This window comes from Rhinolophus ferrumequinum, chromosome 23 (assembly GCF_004115265.2).
Source record: "Rhinolophus ferrumequinum isolate MPI-CBG mRhiFer1 chromosome 23, mRhiFer1_v1.p, whole genome shotgun sequence".
Taxonomy (NCBI): Eukaryota; Metazoa; Chordata; class Mammalia; order Chiroptera; family Rhinolophidae; genus Rhinolophus; species Rhinolophus ferrumequinum.
Window position 1 is genome coordinate 9387119 of NC_046306.1, and position 21548 is coordinate 9408666.

General features: G+C 51.4%; 2 protein-coding genes across 3 annotated transcripts in view; both read right to left on the reverse strand.

Annotated features, from left to right (window-relative positions):
• The window catches only part of LOC117015781 (uncharacterized), a 153680-nt gene that overhangs the window by 124882 nt on the left and 7250 nt on the right, over window positions 1–21548 (reverse strand). The window contains exon 5 of one of the 2 annotated variants that reach the window (XM_033094553.1): window positions 19186–20232. The exons of the other annotated variant lie outside the window; for it this stretch is intronic. Within the exon in view, the coding sequence (XP_032950444.1) occupies window positions 20167–20232 (66 nt within the window). The 3' untranslated portion in view covers window positions 19186–20166. Of the gene's footprint in view, window positions 1–19185; window positions 20233–21548 lie in introns of those variants that run through there. 2 annotated transcript variants of the gene reach the window in all.
• On the reverse strand, window positions 3134–5268 carry CEBPB (CCAAT enhancer binding protein beta). Its single transcript, XM_033094548.1, has one exon. It carries the CDS (start codon window positions 4778–4780, stop codon window positions 3737–3739), a length of 1044 nt encoding a protein of 347 aa, XP_032950439.1. The 5' UTR covers window positions 4781–5268; the 3' UTR covers window positions 3134–3736.

Here is a 21548-nt window from a genome sequence, read left to right on the forward strand (position 1 = left end):
CCTGTACACAGCAGGTGCTAAATAAATGCTTGTTGAATAAATTTTAAAAGGAACTGGACAAATAAATGTCTCAGAGATGAGGACTAAACAGTCCCCAGGAGGTCTGGACAGGACTTCAGGGGAGGAGGAAACATTCTTTAAGTGTTTACATGGGAGTCTAAACTCCATCTGAAGTCCCCCTTCCCTTTCCTACTTCCACCATTCTTAGCTGTACGACCTTGGACAGGTCACTTCCCCCTCTCAGCCTGTTCGCCTCGCAGGAAAATGCCAATAACAAAGCCAAGGCGTCTTAAACTGGCCAGCATGCCCTGAGCACAGGGCTCGGCACCCAGCAGTGTCTCCAGAACTTTCCTTTCTGACACTCACTTTTCTCCTTGGTAAGATCACCAGGCCATGGGATATTACATAAGATTATGAGGTATGAATGTGTTTTGTCAACTCTCCTGTCCTGCACAAACACTAGTTGGGATTCCCACCGGCCTCAGTGGTCAACTCCACTTCAGTGGGTCTGTGGTTGACATGAGAAGCCCTCTCAGGCAAATGGAAGGATGCAGCCAGTCCCTCTGCACCGAGGCCATGGAGTGGCGCTTTGCACACTGCACACACTGAACTCGCATCCGCTGTTGTTCCCGTTCCTCGAGGCATGTCCCTGGCCTCCTGGGCTCCCCGAGCGCTTCACCCCATCCTACTCTCGTTTCCCAGCCTTTAAATGGACTGGTCCCGTCACCCTGCAAGCCTTTAGCCCTCCTAGCTTAGTGATCCATAGGGTGGGTGTCCCCCAATCTAAGGTATTTCCCCACGTCCTTTGGACACAGCTGTGTCCACAATGCTCCCATACAGGCCACCCAGGCCATCAGAGCCTTCGACCTGTTAACTATGTTTCCCAGCACTCTTCAGGGGCAGTCAGAGGGACTCAGGTTCAAATCCCCTTTCTGTTGAGTCCAAACTATGAGACCATGTGCAGGTCACTTATCTATGACGTTTGAGGTACCTGAACTTGGAGCCGGACGGGCTCAGGATTTGAGGCAGGGGCTGAGATTACAAGCCAGGCTCTCCGCCCCAAGCTTTCCCGAGACCTGGAATCTTACAACCGGCTCCACCTGTTCTACCTTGAGCACTAACCCTACTTCTGTGGGCCTCAGTTTACTTTTATAAAATGGATGTAATACCTTCCATGGAGGGCTTATGTAAATGAAAAGCAGGACATGTGTGTAAGGAGCTGTGCTCCATGCTGGTTGAGAGAGCTCTCAGCAAGGGGCAGCTGGGCATCACTGTGTGGCCAGGCCACACTTCTCTCACCTCCTTTGTATCCTCTGAAAAATGGGTGAGCAGCAACCACCAGCCAACTCTCGGTGACAAAGGGAAGAGCAGGGATTGGAGAGATTCATTCCTCAATTGTGACCCTCCCCCACCCCAAAGACTGAGCTCCCTCCTTCCCCAGGTCCATACCCTTGGCCATTCAGCAGGTAAATCCTAGAGGCAGTTGAGCAGAAGTGTTGTCGCTGGTACTCGACTGACTGGAGGCTCCTGGGTCCCAGGCGGTCACCCGGCCGCCCAGAGCAGCAAGGAGATGTGTACAGGGCCACCCGGGAGGCCCAGAGCCAGAGGGAGGTTCTCTCTGCCCAGCGCTCCGCACAGCCCTTGTGCCACCACAGGAGATGCCAGCATTAGGGACATGGATTTGCCTTGATCCGCAGCTCCACCATGGTGGGGGCTGAGTGTCTCTGTCCCCCATACCCCAGGCTCCCACCGGGAAAGTACAACCAGGCTCCCAAAGGGAAAGGAAGGGAAAAAGCATTTCCCACTCTCAAACCACAAGATCAACAGCTGCTCCCAAGATCCCAGACTGCCTCAAGGCCCTTGGCAAACTAATCGATGAGGCCCCCCACTCTTAGGGCAAGGGGACCCCAAACCAGTTTCTTGTCCAGGGGTATGACAGCCAAAAAACTGCTCTAAAAACAGGCCTTATAATAGCACCCACCTCTCCAAAGGTGGTTGTGACGTTGAAATGAGATGGGGCAGGTCCAGGGCTTACCGGCTGCCTGGCCCCTGGCAAGCACCCGACACACTCTTACTGCACTTACAGACTGGGGTGCCAAATGCCAGGAGCCTCCCAGTGAAAAATAACAAGAGCAAAGGCTTATATAACACCTCCTGCGTGCCAGGCACCGCGGGACGCTGTGCGTGTATCCACTAACCCCTCTGTCTACATCCTCAACTCTCAGGAATGCCGTCCAGGGCTGGAATGGGGGTGTGGGTGCAAGGCGGAGGGGCGGGAGGTTAGGGGGCAGGGACGCAGAAGCCTTGCCAGGGGCCATTTCTGTCCAAGGGAATCAGGAACAGGGGCCCCAAGTTCAAACCTAGGTTCAGCCACCTTGAATAAGCAGATAAGGCTGGGCCTCCGTGCCCACATCTGGGCAAAGAGGGCAAGTGGTAAATCTCCTATCGCCAGGAAAGGGAGTGGAAGTGCAAGAACACTTCCCCCCACCTCCCTCCATCTGGACGGCTTCTCCCCTCCTGCCAGCCGGCCAGAGACACCCAAACAGGCCAGGGATACACAAACACAAGCTCGCCCACACACCCAGGCTCCTCTCTTAAAATATATATACACAAAAAATATTTTTTAAACAGCCCACCCCACCACTACACTTACCAAAAGAATCTGCCCCAACTTAGGCACAGCAGGACCAAAACCTGTACTCACTTCTCCAGTAGTCACAGGCCCTAAATACTGTGCAGGGATCACAGACCTCCAGGCCCCTCCAAACCCAAGCCTGCCACTCAAGATCTGCCAGAGGCCCTGGGCCCCCTCCCCAAGCGGGGTTCCCAGTCACTCCTCCCCAGCACCCAGGGACCCTGAGTCACCCTGAAAGCCTGACCCAGCACTTTTCTGCCCCTCCCCCCAAGGCTTGTATCCCCTTCTCCAAACACAGGCCCTGGGGGGAGTGTGGCAGAAGAGGAGGAAAAACAGCTGCAACACCCCTTCCCAACCACCAAAAAAGCCAAAAATATTAGCAGCCCCCCCCACGCATAACAAACCCCCACACCAGAAAAGCAAAAATAAAATCATAGAAATCCAAACTAAAGAAAAAAATCAAAAGCCAACTACTGCCCCCAAAAGGCTTTTTAACCATTCTCAAAAAAAAAAAGTTTATTAAAAGTGTTCTTAATGCTTGAAACGGAAAAGATTCCCAAATATACAGACGCGTCTTTTCTCATAGAAATAGATTATTTTTTATAATACAAAAAAAGACCAAAAACAACAACATCAACAGCAACAAGCCGGGAGAAACATCTTTAAGCTATTACTCAGGGCACGGCTGACAGTTACACGTGGGTTGCGTCAGTCCCGTGTACACACGCGTTCAGCCATGTTTAAGCCGATTGCATCAACTTCGAAACCGGCCCGCCCGCCGGCGCCTGGAGAAGGGGCAGCGGGAGAGCCAGAGTTTATCATTCATCTGTACACAGACATTTCTTCTTTAAATACCACGGGCGGGCGCCCCATCCGCTTGTGCTGTTGATGTGGACAAAAATATAGATATATATATATAATAAAATATTAAAATTACCGACGAGCTCCCCGCGCTGCCAAGTGCCCCAGTGCCAAAGTTTTGCCGGCGCCACCGGGGGCGGGGGCGGGAGCGGGAGCGCGGGCGCTTCCCGGAGTCTCGCGGCCGCGGCGCGCCCGGCAGCGCGGAGGCCGGCCGGCAGGGGGACGCGCGCGGGGGTCGCGCTAGCAGTGGCCGGACGAGGCGAGCAAGGGCTCCGGCAGCTGCTTGAACAAGTTCCGCAGGGTGCTGAGCTCGCGCGACAGCTGCTCCACCTTCTTCTGGAGCCGCTCGTTCTCAGCCGTGAGCTCCAGGACCTTGTGCTGGGTCTCCAGATTGCGCATCTTGGCCTTGTCGCGGCTCTTGCGCACGGCGATGTTGTTGCGCTCCCGCCGGATCTTGTACTCGTCGCTGTGCTTGTCCACGGTCTTCTTGGCCTTGCTCTTGACCTGTGAGGGCGCCGGCACCGCCCCCCCGTAGCAGGCGGCCGGGGGCGCCTTGGCGTCGGCGGGGCTCGGCGTGCCGGGCGGGCTGGACGACGAGGACGTGGACAGGCTCCCGCTGCTGCCGCTCGGCACCGCCTGGTAGCCGAGGTAGGCGCGCAGCGCGTACGGGAAGCCGGCCGCCATGCCTGCGCCGCCGCCGCCGCCCGGCGCTCCAGCCTCCTCCTTCCGCTTGCAGTCCGCGGACTCGAAGCCCGGCTCCGCCTTGAGCTCCGAGGGCTGCGGTGGCGGCGGCGGAGGCGGCGGGTGCAGGGGCGCAAAGCAAGCCGGGTGCAGCGCACCCTTGGCGGCCCCCAGGCGCCCCAGGCTCACGTAGCTGTACTCTCCCGCCTTCTTGCAGTTCTTGCCCCCGTAGTCGTCGGAGAAGAGGTCGGAAAGGAAGTCGTGGTGCTGCCCGGAGGAGGCGGGCGCGGAGGCGGGCGCGGGCGGAGCCGCCTCGAAGGTGTCCGTGGCCGTGGCCGGCGCCGGGGCCTGCGGCGCGCCCAGCGGCTCCAGGTACGGGCTGAAGTCGATGGCGCGCTCGTGGTCGCCGATGCTACCCAGCTCGCCGGCGGGGGGGCGCGGCCCAGGTCTGGCCGCGGGGGGCGCCGCGGGGGCCGCCTTGCCGCCGTACGCAGCAGCCAAGCAGTCCGCCTCGTAGTAGAAGTTGGCCACTTCCATGGATTTAAAGGCAGGCGGCGGCGGCAGGGGGAGACATGCTGGGTCCCAGGCCACCAGGCGTTGCATGAACGCGGGTGCCCAGGGAGGGGGCTTGGCGCTGCCCGCTCCGGCCGGCCCGCAGGTGGCGCGGCCTCCTGGCTGCAAACTGTCGCCGCTGTGTCGCTGCTGCTGCTGCTGTTGCTGCTGCTGCTGTTGCTTCTGTTGCTGCTGGTGGTGCCGGGGTGGCCGCTACTAGTGCGGGGGCTGGCGGCTGGACCCTCGGTTGGGTCCCCTTCCCGGTCCCGTGCGCGGCTCTGACTCGCTAAAGTTTCTCCTGAGCCCGGTTATTTATAAGGCGGCCCATGGCAACGGCTGCGTCACGGCCTGGCGGCCTCCCCGGCCCCTCCCGCCGCCGCCGGGACACAGGCACACCGGGGCCGCCTGAGACCCCCGGGAGGTCGGCAGTCTAACAGGAGACCAGGGGCGCGCCCTCAGGGGTCCTGGGGTTCGAGGGGGGCAGCTTCACGCCCCCTGCCCACTCCCACCAGACGGCCCCGGGATTGGGAGCGAGAAGGGGAGGAACGACCCCGCCCCCAGACCGCCCCCTCTGGGCTGTAGGCTGTACTGGAAGGGGGGGGTGGAACCCCGGACGGGGCAGCGCGATCTCCTTCCCCCACCCAAAACACGGCGGCGGCCCGCCCCCTGCTGGAGGAGGCGGTGGCTTCAGGATCCGCGGCGTCCAGCCCCGACGCCCCAAAGAGAGGGTGCTCCCTAGGCGGGATCCTGGAGACCTCAAGCCCCAGCTCTGGCTTCTGGGGAGGTAACCCATCTCCCGGATGTGGCCCCGCCCCTAAACTCGCCCCTATCCCCCGCTCTTAGGACATAACGCGCCTGTGGCGACTCTTCTCTTAAAGCCACTTTCAATAGGAGGACTTTGGAGGGGAACGGGCAGGTCAGGGGCGCGCTCCACTGGAGCTTCTGCCCGGGTTGGCCGCGCCCCCCAGCCCCACCCATCGCACCTGCCCGCCCCCTTAGACCACACCTGGGTCTTCTCCAGCCCCACCCCGCCCTGACCTGGGCTGTCAGGAGGGTGGAAGGGGCAGGGTGCTCGGCTCTGCCACGCTGTGTAACTTGGGCGAGTCACTTCACTTCCCTGAGTTCCATGAAGGTATCCTTACTGTTCCTTTTAGTTGTATCACTGTCTCCACCACAGACGACCAAACATAAGTCTTAGTTTTAAGTCCACTCTGGGAGGCACATCAGAAACAAGGACCTCCCCCAGAGGGCGCAAAGAGGACCAGAGGGGGCCTGGCATACCTAAGGCCACATGGCTTCATGTCCCCCATTAGTCTCTAAAGCAAACCCCTTTTCCAGGCGCCCTATCTGCCAACTCAAGGCCACAAAACCTGTTTCTGAGGCTGGGTAGGTGGGGGGGGGTCAAACCAGCACCCACTGGGGGCCGTGCAGGACAGAGAAGGGACTTCCTCCATTTTTACCAAGTCCCCATTGTACACTGTGGGTGAACCTGGACCTGGGGTTCACTTTTCCGTCTTGCCAGAAGGAGGCTTTTGCTGCCCCTGGTTCAAAGCTGGGCAAATGGGCCATGTCCCATCCTGGATTTAGACGTACACCTGAGGCCCTCCCTGATGAGCGGGCTCAAGCAGCCCCTTGCCCTCTCCGGCCCCATTCCTAGGCCATTTGGGCAGCTCCTTGGGCCTACCCCTGTCACTCAGGCCCAGGCAGGAGCTCCCAGCCTGCGTGGGGCTGACCCCCGGCCCACTGACCCCAGCCCTGGCGGGCAAGCAGGCATTGCTCAACCTTCAACGTTATCTGCTGAGCTGGGGTGACCTCTGCCCTGGAGAGCTGGAGAAATGACATCTCCGAGAGCGCCCTTGAGGGGTGGGGGGCAGGGCGGGGCAGGATGAAACGCCTGCCTGGCCTCCTAGCTTTCCGGGCCTTCCCAGCACCAGGGAGGGATCCAAGGCCCCAGGGCCCCCCAGCCAGGCCTTCCGAGATGCAAAGTGGGACACTCAGTTCTGAGCTTGAGGCCCACCACCTCCGAGATGCCCTCCCTGCTCCACTTGCTAGTGAACTTCCTTCCTGGCCCTTATCTCCAGCTACCATTGTCCTAGTTGTCTGCCCCCACCCCAGCCTGACTGCACGTGAAGACTGTCCCTTCAGTACTGGAGCTCCTGGGCTGGGCATGCCCAAAATTTACCGGTGAATGAGTGCACTTGCTGTTCCCTCGGGACCAAGAAGACTGTCCCCCCAACTCTGCCCAAGGCTCAGCCAAAAGGTTAGCACCTCGAAGGAGCCCTTTCTGACGCCCCCATCAAATGCCCCAGGCCCTTACTTGCTCCTTTCACGCCCCTGCTTTATTCCCTTGACTGTTCTTATTACTATCGAAATCATTCCAAGCACTCATCTTGCTTTCTGTCCCTGCTGCCCCCTCCCCGTGTCAGCCCCACCAGGGCAGGGATTTTTGTTTTGTCCACTGCTGTTCCCCATTGCCTAACACAGTGCCTGGCACGCAGAAGGCGCTCAACAGATGAGGGAGGCTGAGAAGAAGATGAGGTCTTCCAGTAGCTGGGCTGTGTGACCTCAGGCAGGATGGCTCCCATCTCTGAGCCTCAGCAGCTGCCTCCCAAACTGGAGAAACAGTGAGACTTGGTGGGGTCTGAAGCTAATTGGAAGATTTGTTGTGTGTCCTCAAGCCAATCTTCCACCTTCTCTGAACCACATTTTAAGCTCTTTTATATTTAAACTCATTTAATCCTGATTATTTAGAGGAATCGGGTCCTGTTATTAATGTCCACTTTACAAATGAGGAAGCTGAGGCCCAGCAGAGCTAAGTGCGCCTGCTCAAGTTCACATTAAAGGGGTGGGAAGGATTAAAATCTCTCCAGGCTGATCTTCCCCTTTGGGTTTGTAATAAATCCTAGCAAGTCTGGCGATGTGAACCCCATTCTCTGAATGGAAAAAATGAGGTCCAGAGAAGAGTGGCCCGGGATCACACAGTGAGTCAAAAAGGAACCCAGACCGCGGGGACTGGCCCCGAAGGATGAGACTCAGTCCCATCAGGTCTTGCCCTTCTGGCCTCTGGAATGGAAGTGTGCCCACCAAATACTGAGCCCTTGCTTTCCTCCCTTCCCTGCCCAAGATTCCCTCTTCTGGCCTGAAAGTAAAATCAGTGGCAGTTCCCACCTCGGTGCCACCCTAGGTGTCCTGCAGGGAGGCTGCGTGCCTGCTCGGGTGACGGGTGACGTCAGCCCTTGTTTTCACAAGGCTGTTGCTCAACAGGCTCAGCCTGCTGCCTTACCAGAACGCTCAGCCTTTCCCGAGAAGGGGGCTGATGGGAGCTGAACCTCTATGGCCCAGAGGGCCGGAGCACACCCAGTGGCCCTGCAGGCAGCGAGAGCCCAGAAACCGTGATTCACCTGACACCACCCACAGCGATCACTCCCAGCTATGTCCTGCGTAGGTGTTTGTAGGAAGCTGGGCTGCACAGGGTCTCAAAACCGGCCACCAGCAGCCAAGTCCAACCCACAGATGTGTACAGTTTGACCCCATGGAGTTTTGTTTTGTTGTTGTTCTCAATGAATTTATTGCCAACATTTTAAAATTGGGAGACTTCACATCAAAATTCAAATTTCCAACTTCTCTTTTACACTGAAAGCCCGGGGCTGGGCTCACTCACATGGCTAGGAGTGGTGGGTAGGAGTCAGGTGGGGGCCGTGCAGGGAACAGGCACTGTCCTTCCCAGATACATGCCCTCCTCTGCCCGCAAACTGCTTTCAGAATCCCTTCCAGTCTGCAGCTTTTCCTTGGCCCCATTTTTTGGAGGACGAAACTGAGGCGACTTGCCCAAAGGAAGCCACGTTTTTGCTGCTTTGATGAGAGTGATCAAGGTGTTTGAGAGGGGCTTAGAGATCACCCAGTGTGTAAAAAAGAAGGCAGAAAGGGGACCCATCAGAGACGGTCCATGGAGGTTGTCTCTAGGCGGTTTGGAGCAGTGGCATTGCAGCAAGGATCGGACTTTTGTTCTTGCTGCCTGTACCCTGGCTGCAACACTCTGGGATCCCCTCTACACCTCAGTCCCTGATCTAGAAAATGGGGGTGATGTCCCCACTCTCTTGGGTGTTCTGGGCCTGCTGTTCCCACACTGGCCCCAGCAGCACGTGGGAGTGAATCAGACCTCCGCTTAGCCTCACAAAGGCAGGTCACGGAAACCTCACAAAGGAGGCAGGTGGGAAACGCCCAGAGAAGGTTAATATGTCCCCCAAGAGTACAGTGAACTGGTTAAAGAGCCAGACTTCAAGACACACACCCTGACCCCAATGTCTGAGGTTCTCCCCACCATGCCTCCTCTGTAAGGCCTGCCTTTCCCCCTCTGCCTAATGGGGCTGAGATTAGATGCCTAAGGGCTGCCAGGCCCAATGTCCTGGGATCTGGAATTTGGGCGTCCTGGGAGACGCTCAGGGCTGGCTGCAAAACTTGCCTGGGCATCTGCTGCCACCATGTGGCAGGCTCTAGGAATGAAAGAGGGATTTAAATAATCCTTGGCAATGGGGACCCATTGGGCCCTTGCTTTGGGATACACAGGTCAGGACTCTGGATATGACAGCTGCTCACATGACAGGAACAGACCGTTGAAAGAAATAAAAACTGTCCAACAAACAGACAGAAGGTGCTCACTTGTACTTAGTCAGTCAGCAAATATTTTTTGGTACCTACTGTGGCTCATGCCCTAGAGACACTCCTGACAGAAACAATTCCTGTTCTCGTGGAGTTGACATTCCCCTTGGGGAAGACAAACAATAAACAAGATAAAGAAAAAAGTATACATCGTGTTACTTTCTGGTAAGCACCACGGAGAAAAACACAGCAGGGCGGGGATGGGAAGGGGGGGAGTATTTTAACTTTAAATTAGAGTGGTCGGGAGGATTCCTTGAGGTGATATTTGAGCAAAAATATGAATGCGGTGAGAAAGCGGGCCATAAAGGTAGCTGTGGGGAGAGTTGCCAGGCAGGGGAACAGCAAGTGCAAAGGCCCTGAGGTAGAAACCTGCCTGGCCCATGCAGTTGCTGTGGGTGGAGTACAGGGAGAGTAGCAGGAAATGATCTCATAGAAATTGTGGGGACCGTATCACTCAGGGCTTTGTGGGTGATATGGTCTGTAAAAACTTTGGCTCTTACTCTGGGTTAGCAGGAGTCACAGAATTCTGAGCAAAGGAGGGACAGGATCTGACTTAGGTTCGAACAGAATCCCTCTGGCTGCATGTAGGGGACGGGCTGTACTGGAGGTAAGGACAGAAGGAGGGAGCCCAGTGAGGAGGTAGTGGGTCGCGCAGGCAGGCAGTGGTGGATGGAGTGTGTCAGGATGGTGGCCATGGCGAGTGGTGGGGGAGGTATGGTCGAAATCTGGATCTATTTTGAAAGTAGAACCTCCAGAATTTGCTGATAAATCCAATTGTAGAACCACCACACAATGGACCACTCCATAGCCATTTAAAGGGACAAGGGATACCAAAAGCACTGCAACCAAAAGGAAAAAGTAGATAAACTGGACATCAAAATTAAAAACTTCTGTGTAGCAAAGGACAAAATCAACAGACTGGAAAGGCAGTGTGGGCTGGGAGAAAATATTTGCAAATCACATATCTGATGAGAGGTTACTATCCAGATATGTAAAGAACTCTACAACCTGACAATAGAAAACCCAATTACAAATGGGCAAAGGACACAAAATGGACATTTCTCCAAAGAAGATCTATGGATGGCCAATAAACACATGAAAAGATGCTCCACTTCACTGATCACTAAGGAAATGCACATCAAAACCACAATCAGAGACCACCTCACACCCACTAGGTTGGGTACTATCAAGAAAACCAGAAAATAAGTGCAGAAATTGCTGTGGAAAAATTGCAAGTCTTGTGCACCCTTGGTGGGAATGTAGAATGGTACAGCTACTGTGGGAAACAGTATGGCTCTTCCTCAAAAAAAAAAGAAAAATCCAGCAATTCCACTTCTAAGTATATACACAAAAGAATTGAAAGCAGGATCTTGACCAGATATTTGTACATCGATGTTCATAGCAGCATTATTCACAATAACCAAAAGGCAGATGCAAGCCAAGTGTCCATCAATGTATGAGTGGATAAACAAAATGGGGTCGAGACATTCGATGGAATATAATTCAGTCTTTAAAAAGGACATTCTGATACGTGCTACGATACGGGTAAACCTTGTAGTCATTATGCTAAGTGAAAGAAGCCAGTCACAAAAGGGCAAATCCTGTATGATTCCACTTACATGAAGTGCCTAGAGCAAACTCAGAGAGACAGAAAGTAGAAAGGTGGCTGCCAGGGGCTGGGGGAAGGGAGGAATGGGAAGTTAGTGTTTAATGGGGACAGAGTTTCAGTTTGGGAAGATGAAAACGTCCTAGAGACGAATGATGGAGATGGTTGCACAACAACATGAATGTACTTAATGCCACTGAACTGTCCACTTAAAATTGTGAGTTTTACCACAATTTTTTTAAAAAGTCAAGGTAGATAGATCTTCCTATGCCAACATGGAAAGATGCCAGTGGCACTGGGACGTGAAAGAAGGCACGGCAGAGCAGTGTCCCAGTATTGTTTATCTTGAAAACCTTCACCATTAGCTAGAAGTTTTTCTAATGTGAATAACACACAATGTTGAAAGTGTGGGAAAACTTTTAGTGGTTATGCAAAGCGGTACGACCTCCTGTTTTAAGTACTTCAGCCATAGCTAGCAAAGCGGAAACTATCACTGGGCCCAGCAATACTGCGTATTTACACTACAAAGACACACCTCCAGAAAGACCGATGGACATTTGTAATAACAGAAACTTGTGAGATCACATCAGTGGTTACTGTTACCAGGAAATACGATGCCGCTTCTAAAAAGACGGAGGTAACTGCCGGAGAGGATCCAGACCAGCAGTGTCCCGTACAGCTTTCTGAAATATGCTACAGCTGTGCTGCCATATGGGCGCCATCAGCCACATGTGGCCACTGAGCATGCAAGACGTGGCCAGTGTGACTGAAGAACTGAACTTTTTATTTTGTTTGATTTTAATTACATTTAAATCATAATTAAATGTGGCTACCTACTACTGTATTGAACAGCACACATCTAGAACCATCTCCAAGATCTAGTGTTAAATGAAAAAAAGCCAAGTGCAGGCCAGGAGGTGTGGAGTGCAAACCCCCACATAAATGAGGGGAATTCGAGAATTTATCATATGTTTGGTGGAGGAGGTAGTCTCTCGCTGGAAGGGTCGTAAGAAACTGGCAACGGTGGCAGGCTAGGGCCTGGGCTTCGCTGAATATTGTTGTGTAATAATGTACCCCAAAACTTAGGGGCTTAACAAAACCACCATCCTGTGGGTCAGGAATGTGGATAGGACACAAGGGGACAGTACTGGCTGCTGGCTGGAACGCCCAGGTGACTTTTTCATTCCCATGTGTGGCCCCTTCGTGAGGATGGCCCCGGCTTAGTTCTCAGCTCCTTGGTTCTCCATTAGAGTGTCTCCCTCCCCACATGGCCTCTCCAAGTGGCCTCTGCACAGGTAACCTCTTCACGTGGTATCTTCATGTGGCTTTATACATGGCCCCTGCACGTGGTCCAACCTGCCACGCCATGTGGTCTTTCCACATGGTCTCCCCAGCACAGAAGCCATACTTCTTATGTAGTAGCTGGCTTCCCCAATAGCGTGGAAGTGAAAGCTGCTAGGCCTTCTTTAGGGCTTGCACCCCAAACTGGCACCCCAGCATGTCTGTCACAGTCTATTGCTAAGCCCAGATGCAAGAGCACAAGGCATGCACACCAAGTCGCTGGTTCACTGGGAGCCCCTAAAGTAAGTCTACCCCAGGATGGGGGTTGGGGGCCTTGGGTGGGAGGTGGAAGGAAGACCTACATCCTTTTCTAACTTTAAAACAGTCCCCATGGACAGGGATTACCTTATTTGTCTGAGTTTAGAAAGCCATACGAGTACATTGCATGCCTACCCCCACACCTTTGCTCATGCCGTTCCCTCTGCCTCTAACACCTGTGACCAGGTAGCGCGGTGGAGCCTAGCTACCTGAGAGGTCAGAGACCGCAGGGCAGGAGGCTCCAAGCCCAGCTTTCAAGAGAAATTTTCCAGCCTCATTGTCCATTCCTCTCCTCAACTTTGAAATATGCTTCCTCCTCCAGCAAATTGACTTTAATTATAGGCGTGCCAACCACTGAGAGATGCAGCAATCTAGGTGACTCTCCAAAATCTTGTACTAAATGAAAGAATGCCTGCTACATGATTCCATTTATATGAAGCTTTAGAATAAGCAAAATTAATCTATGATGGAAAATACCAGAACGGCGATTGCCTCAAGCTGAGGGATGAGCAGGATTGACGGGGCAGGGGTACAAGGGTACCTTTTGGGGTGGTGGTAAATGTTCAGTATTACTTTCCTAGGGCTGCGATACTGAAGTACTACAAACTAGGCAGCTTAAAACAACATCCATTTATTCTCTAACCCCAGTTCTGGATGCCAGGAGTCTGAAATCAGGGCCATGCTCCCTCTGAAGACTCGGGGAGGGTCCTTCCTTGCCTCTTCCAGCGACTGGTGGCTTCCAGCAGTCCTGGCTGTTCCTTGGCTAATAGGTCCATCGTTCCAATCTCTGCCTCTGTCTTTGCATGGCCCTCTTCCCCCTCTGTGTGTCTTCTCCTTTCTCTTATAAAGACACCACTCATTGGATTCAGGGCCCACCTCAAGCAGTATAATTTCATCTTAATCAGTTACATCTGCAAAGACCCTATTTCCAAAGAAGGTCGCATCCACAAGTAACAAGGGTTAGGACTTGAATATATCTCTTTGAGGGACATGATTCAGCCCACTTCGTGTTCTGTATCTTGGAAAGAGTTGGGATGACACAGGTAGATGCACTTGTCAAAAATAATCTAAATTACACCTACGGTGTGCATCTCACTGAACGTAATATGCACCGCTAGCTCACGAGATGCATGCTGAAGAGGTTAGGGGCGAGGTGGACTGGTGTCTGCGACTCACTCTGCCCTTAGTCGCCAGGTCTCTCTGGTCTCCTTTAATTGGCAGTAGTTCTTCAGTCTTCCCTGCTCGTTCATAACCTTAACATTTTTCAAAAGTTCAGGCCAGTTACTTTGTAGCATGTGCCTCCCATGGGTCTGTCCGAAGTTTCCTCATGTTTGCGCTCAGGCTCTGCCCCTTTGTCAGGTATGACCCGAGTGAGTGATGTTGTGTCCTCGCTGCTTCCCCGCAGGAGGCACCTGAGAGCTGTTGGTCCTGTTAACTGGTGATGCTAAGATTGATCAGGTGGTCAAGGTGACATCTGCTGGGTTTCCCCACTGTCCAGTTACTGTTTTTCTCTGGGTAATGAGTAAGTACCTTGTGAGAAGATGTTTTGAAACTATTTAAATATCCTGTTCTTCCTCTGACTTGCACCCACTGATTTTACCAACCATTTATATGTTTGCCTCAATCAATCAATCTATTGCTATGTAATAAATGACCCCAAAGCTTAGCAGCTTAAAATAATAATCATTTTCTCCCTGTTTTTGCAGGTCAGGAATTCAAGAGTGGTTTAGCCGGAAGGTTCTGGCTTTGAGTCTCGCAGAAATGGCAGTGAAGGTGTCCGCGGCGGCTACCGTCATCTGAAAGCTCCGCCGGGGCTGGAGCATCACTATCCGGTAGAAATACAATGTGAGCCACACATGGGAACCACGTGTCTAATTTTACATTTTCTGGTAGCCCCAGTTTGAAAAGTAGAAAAAAAAAATACAGGTGGAATTCATGTTAGTAATATGTTTTTTTAACCCAATGTATCTAAAAATCTCATTTCAACATGTTCTCACTATTAACACAAAAATGCTAACGAGATGTTTGACATCTTTTTTTCATGCTGTCTTTGAAACGGAGTGTATATTTAACAGCATATATATTTAACGGAGTGTATATTTAACAGTTGGGACCAGCCACATTGCAAGTGCCTAACGCTGTGGCTCGTGGCTACTTTACTGGGCAGCTCAGTGCTCAACACGTGGGTCTCTCCTTAGGGCTTCTTGAGTGTCCTCACGACACGGAAGCTGTCTTCCCCCGAGAGAGGAATCAGAGAGAGCAAGAAGGAAGTACATGCCTTTTATGACCTAGTTTTCCTACACAGCCTCACTTCTGCCATATTCTACTCATTAGAATGGAATCACTAAGTTAGGCGCCCACTCAAAAGGAAGTGAATTTGATTCCACCTCTCGGAGAGGAGGCTGTCAAAGAATTTGTGGACATATCTTAAAATCACCACACCCCCATATATCTGTTTATTCATATATATCACTATGGACCTATGGATTTTATTTTTTTCCATGGGTTCTAAATCCATCACGACCATTATTTATTTTGATGCTGAAATTGACCCAGATTGGCCAGTGTTAGTTCCTTTCTGAGGGCTTCTGTGGCCTTACACCATGTCCCCAGTATTCTTTGAGCGTTTCCTTATTTTCTGGCATAAGATGTTCCAGGCTCAATTTCTACTTTTCTTACCCCTGCCCTGGTTCATTTTAGTGGAGAATGGAGATTTTGAAACCAAAATCTGGGTGCTGTTCAACTTTTTAACTTTTACCAATCTCCTGGGTATAAAGTGATATCTCCTGGTTGTTTACATTTGCATTTCCTGTTACTTATGAGTTTGAGCCTTCTTCACGTGCTTGTGGTTTTCCTCTTCTGTAAATTGCTCTCCACCTCTGTTGCCCTTTTTCCATTGGGGCTGCTGTCTTTTCTGTTGTTTATTTGCAAGTTTCTTGTATATTCTAAGCACTGAGATTTTAGACACTGCAGTGTCTTCAGATTCTGACATCTAGGTTTATTAACTTTGTCCATGATATCCTTTGGCTGGAATCCTTCATTTTGATGTAATCAAAATAAATTTTTTAAAAAAACAATTTTTTAACAATTTTTTTGCCTTTCATACATTGGTGCTTTTGTATTATGATAAAATATAAATAACATGAAATTTACCATTTAACCATTTTAAAGGTACAATTCAGTGGCATTGAATATATTCACAGTGCTGTGCAAGCCACCATCATCCATTTCCAAAACTTTTTCATCATCCCAAACAGGTAACTCTGTACCCTTTAAACAATACCCGCTCTCTTCCCCTCCCCAGCCCCTGGAAACCTTTAATCTACTCTCTGTCTGTACGAATTTGACTACTCTAGATACCTCATATAAATGAATTATACACTATTTGTATTTCTGTGACTGACTTATGTCACCTCACGCAGCATAATGTTTTCAAGGTCCATCCATGTTGTAGCATGTGTCAGAATTTCATTCCTTTTTTTAAAAAATTTTATTGGGGAATATTGGGGAACAGTGTGTTTTTCCAGGGCCCATCAGCTCCAAGTCATTGTCCTTCAATCTAGTTGTGGAGGGCGCAGCTCAGCTCCAAGTCCAGTCGCCATTTTCAATCTTTAGTTGCAGGGGGTGCAGCCCACCATCCCATGTGGGAATTGAACCGGCAACCTTGTAGTTGAGCGCTCATGATCTAACCAACTGAACCATCTGCCACCCCTCCAGAAGCTCAGCGGCAGCTCATTGTCTTCAATCTAGTTGTGGAGGGCGCAGCTCACTGGCCCATGTGGGAATCAAACCAGCAACCCTATTGTTCAAAGCTCGCGCTCTAACCAACTGAGCCATCTGGCCACCCCAGAATTTCATTCCTTTTTATGGCTGAATAGTATTCCAGTGTGTATCTATAAGTTCTACTTGTTTTATAAGTTTGCACTTCATGTTAAGTCTTAATCCATCTGGAGTCCACCTTCGTTTGCAGTGTGAAGTAAAGAGCCAGTTTGATTTGGGCCAGGTTCCCAACACCACCTTCTGAACAATCTCTCCTTTCCCAGGTGGGCTGTGGGGAAGCCTTTGTGTATTTAGTTCTCTTACCCGCATGGGCTGCTCCGACAGCACTGCTCTGCCTCACTGGTCTGTTTCTCGTGCTGGCACCCCACTGCTTTTATTATAATGGTGTATGCCTTTTAACTACTATGATAGGGGAAGTCTCCTCTTCCCTATTCTTTTTTAAGGTGGTGGCTAGGTTCTTTCCCTGCCACATCTCATCAAATCCTCAGAACAGCACTGTATCAATAGGTATGATCCTTATCCCCACATGACTGGTAAGGAAACTGAGGCCTCAGAGGGGAAGTAACTTGATGAAGTTTACAGAGCTGACAAGTGGCAGAGAGAGAACAAGATGAGGACTGTCTGGCTCTAGGGCGACCTCTTGCTCCCCAGCACCCAGCTGCCTCTCCCCACCTGCAGGCTGCTAGGTTTTTATGTATAAGAAGGGGGAAGGGGCTGGAGAGGCCGGCTGGGCTGGCCACTTGCCAGTTTGCTCTCATATCCTTTTCTCATATCAATTACCATTTAACCAGGAAACCACTGAGCATTTAAACAGAGAGACTTTCCAACAGGGAAGTGGTTGCAGAAGTGATGGAGGCACCCAGAAGCCAAGCAAGAGACTGCAAAGAAGCTCAAAGATGTGCAGCAACAGAAAGCAATTGCCATCTCTAAGCTGGAGGGACTGAGGGAAGAGGTAAGGTTACAGCAGCGGGGGGCCTGTGGTCACTCAACAAAGATAGAAGCACAGTGGACTATCTCGCGGGAGCTGGATCCATGGAGGAGACTCAGTCACTGATGGAGATGCAGCACAAGGTGTAAAGAGAGGGAGAAATACTCTGGCTTCTCCCGTCCTGGCCTCCAGTCTCCCACCAGTACCTCCCATTGGCCACTGGGAAGTCAGCTGACCTGAAGCCTGGGAAATGCAGCTAGCAGAGGTCAGCCCCTCTATAACTCAGAGCAGAGCAGGGGAAGGGCAGGAAATTGATGTGAGAGCAAAGAGGACCAGTCCCTGCCGATAGGCCCTTTCTTCCTGGTCCCAGTTCCCACCAGGTGGACCCCACTAGGATTCTAGCCCAGGCTTCTAGGATCTCTTGATACAACAGCCTCCTTCTGTCCTTTTAGCCTTCAGCTGTAGCTCATCCTGGGGTGCCTCATCTTGCCCTTTGGCCCCTCAGCTCTTCCATTCTTTGTGCACGCAATTCCCTGTATTCCATCCCTTCTGTTTGAAATTCCTAACATAGTCTCCGTTCTCCCGACTAGTCCCTAGCTGACATACCAGCCACCCCATAATTTACAGAATGGCCACAGTGAAGTTCTGGAATGACTGAGTTATGAAGCAGAGAGGAGAGCAGAGATTAAGTGATCTGGGTCCCCCAAGGCAGGGCCAATCCCGAGGTACCACGTGGGCCACACCGAGTCACTTCGGTGATCTCAAAACTGACGCGGAGGCGGCAGAGATGCCTGGGATTCACGAGCCAGGCCCCAGCCTCAGCTGAGAGGCGCCATGTGGCTCTGGGCCAAGGAACCAGGCTCTACAGAGGGCCTCCTCTGTGCTTGTCTGTATTCACTCATCAGCCTATTAGTTTGCTCGGGCTGTCGTAACACAGCACCACAGACTGGGTGGCTTAAACAACAGAAATTTGTTTTCTCACAGATCTAGAGGCTGGAAGTCTGAGATCAGTGTGTCCATAGGGCTGATTTCCTCTGAGGCCTCCCTCTGTGGCTTGCAGGTGGTTGTCTTCTCCCTGTGTCTTCACATGGTCGTCCCTCTGTGTGTGTCTGTGTCCTAATGTCCTCATCCTCTAAGGACACCGGTCATGTGGGTTTAGGGTTTACTCTAATGATCTCGTTCTAACTTAACCACCTCTTTAAAGATCCTGTCTCCAAATACATTCACATTCTGAGACACTGGGGGTCAGGACTTCAATATGTGAATTGTGGGGGGAACATAGTCAGCCCATAACATTCCCCACTCTCACAAGGCGAGCATTCTCACCCTGTTTTCCAAATGAGGAAACGGAGGCCCAGACAGTCCTTTGCCCAAGACCTCCCAGAGCTGGGTCTGCTCAGGGCCAGCAGCTGCTTCTCCACCCACCAGGCTGCAAGGAATCTTCTCTTGCACTGCGTGACTGCATCAGACCCTGGGAAGGGTCCAATCACTCCTTTACTTCCTTTCCTTGTGTGATAAGGCTGATCCATCATTCATTGTGCATTTACTATGAGCCAGATTCTTCTAGCATTTTATGTGCACGCTATATGCACAAGATACAGCGCCTTCAGGCCTCTGCTCCAACCTCCTAGAGATACCTTCCAGAAGCACCAGTTTATCACAACGCCTCCACACACACAGATCCAGTTCCTGCTTTATTTTCCTTTCCACTGCCATCAATACCTGAAATTATCTTATCTGCATTTTTACTTCTTGATTGTCTTCACCCCCTACACTGGAAGCTCCATGAGGGCAGCACCCGGGTCCTGATATATCCTTAGTGCCTAGATGAGATTCCCAATCAATCAGCAGCTTCATAGGTGCCCCATGTTGGTTCAACAAATGAGTGAATTCTCTCATGGAATCCTCTCCAGACAACTATGAATTGGACCCCAGGATTATCATTTTATAGAAGAAGAAACAGAGGCTCAGAGGACGTCCCAAGTTCACCCAGCTAGGAAGTAGTGAAGCTGGAATTCAAACCCAGGTCATTGCTCTCAGCCTCCACACCCAGGCCAGCCTCCTTGCCTTAACCTTCCTTCCAAATCTCTCCCTGCTCTGTGACTTCCCAAACTATCCTCCCAGCTGCCCGGAACCTCTCTTGGCCTGGAAATTCCCAATGCCTCGGGGCTGGGCTGCAGTATCATTTTGTGCCGGCAGGTGGCACCAGAGAATTCCTCGTGGCCACAGTCAGCAGTGTAGCGCTCCGGAGCATGAATGTTCCATAGTTTACTTAATCACTTTTAAGGATATTTCCAAGTTTTTGCTCCGCAAACCAAGCTATATCCTTGCACCTGTGTTCATAGACTATGAGGTGAGAATTTCTCTGGGAATGGATTCCTAGAAGTGGAATTGTAAAGAACAATGAACATCTTCAAACTGCATAGATTCCATGAACTTGCTAAGCTTGGTTTACAACCGAGGAGTGCTGGGACCAGAGAGAGCAGGTGGGTTACCCAGGGATATACAGCAAGACAGCAGAAGCACCAGGTTTGGAACTGGCTCCTCTGGCCATGAAGTTTTCCACTGCACTTGGACTATGCTTCCAATCTAGGCTCGAGTTTCATCTTTGTACATTTTTATACATGTGGGGGTCTAGATCTGACTGTGCCCTTTGTCATTCAATCATCCATTCATTCATTTAATAAATGCATTAGTGAGATATAGGTTCAATGATGTAAGACTGGCTCAAATAACAAGTGTCTTCAAGACAAGAAAATGATTAATGTTCTTCTCACATCCATCTGAATGAAAGCAGTCTGGGTTTGGATGGTGACCTGAGGTGTCAGGGACCCAGACTCTTTCTGTCTTCTAGCACTTCCATCTTCAGCCAGCAGTTTCCATCGCATGTTCCGAAGTGGCTGTGCTAGCACTGCCATCGTATCTACATTCCTGCCAGTGGGAAGTAGAGAAGAGGAAGTAGAATTCAACCTCTTTAAGAGCACACACCAGAATCTTTTGTGCCACTTCCACTCTCATTCTGTTGGCTGGAATTAGTTTTATGTCCCATATTGCTGTGAGGGAGGCTGGGAACAGTAGACATTAGCTAACACAGCTAACATGTTTTCTGCTAAAACTCAGGGTTCTAGTACCAATTAATATATTGTCCATTCTCTGCCACACATACATTTTCTGAGCGCAGACCACATGTGGGAGAAGGTGCAGCAGACTGGAAATAGCGTCTACTTGGAATTTGACCCGTCTTAGGTTTGAATTCTGCCTTTCCCAGCTATGTGTCATGACTTCTGTGAGCCTCAGTTTCCTCATTTATAAAATGCAAACAAGAAAGTAAGAAGTGTGCTCATCCATGTGGAAGTTGTGAGAGTTACAATGTAGCAGTGAGCCTACTGTACAGCTGGCACGAAAGAAATGGAAGCTGCTCTTAAAATGAGCCAGAGCCTGAGCCAGGGGTGACTCAGCAGAGGCCCTGCCCTGGATTCCAATGGGGAGACATTCCTGGGCAGCCTCCTGTTGATAAAAGGCTGGAGACGTGTCAGCACATAACCCCAATGCGTCAATTACACATGAGTCAGAAGCAGTTATGACCGTAAGTCGTAGAGTCGCAGCTCGGCCCAAGATAACTGGCACCCTTCCAATCTCACCGTCCCAGCCCCATTTTACAGAGAAGCACCGGAGCCTGGGGAAGAGCAATGGGCACAGTGTGATGATACTGTTTCATTTTATCCATCTCCTCCTAATGGGGCATGTGGGTGGTTCCAGTTTGGAGTGATCAGAAACAAACTTGGCTGGACCGCCCTATTCCTCTAGGAGTGGGGTTTTCCACGGTAGCTAAGGGGAAATGGCATCGCTGGGGTGAGTTGTGGGTCCACAGGATGCTCCAATTGCAACAGAGGGAGGGGTCTCTCCCAATTCACTTATAGATCAGAGTTTCTCAACCTCGGCACTCTTGACATTTGGGGCCGCAGAATTCCCCGTTATGGGGGCTGTCCTGTGCATAGTGAGATGGTTAGCAGCATCCCTAGTCTCTACCCGCAAGATGCCAGTAGCATGTCACCACCCCCAGTGTGGCAACCATAAATGTCTCCAGACATTGCCAAATGCCCCCTGGGACCAAAATCAGCTCCAGCTGAGAACCACTGCTGTAGACGTGCAGAGCCTGTGAATAGCATTTCTAAGCCCACATTCTTTCAGGCAGATTTGTGGACATTATTGATTTTCTTCTCTCTAGGCAGGTACATGTTTTCTCT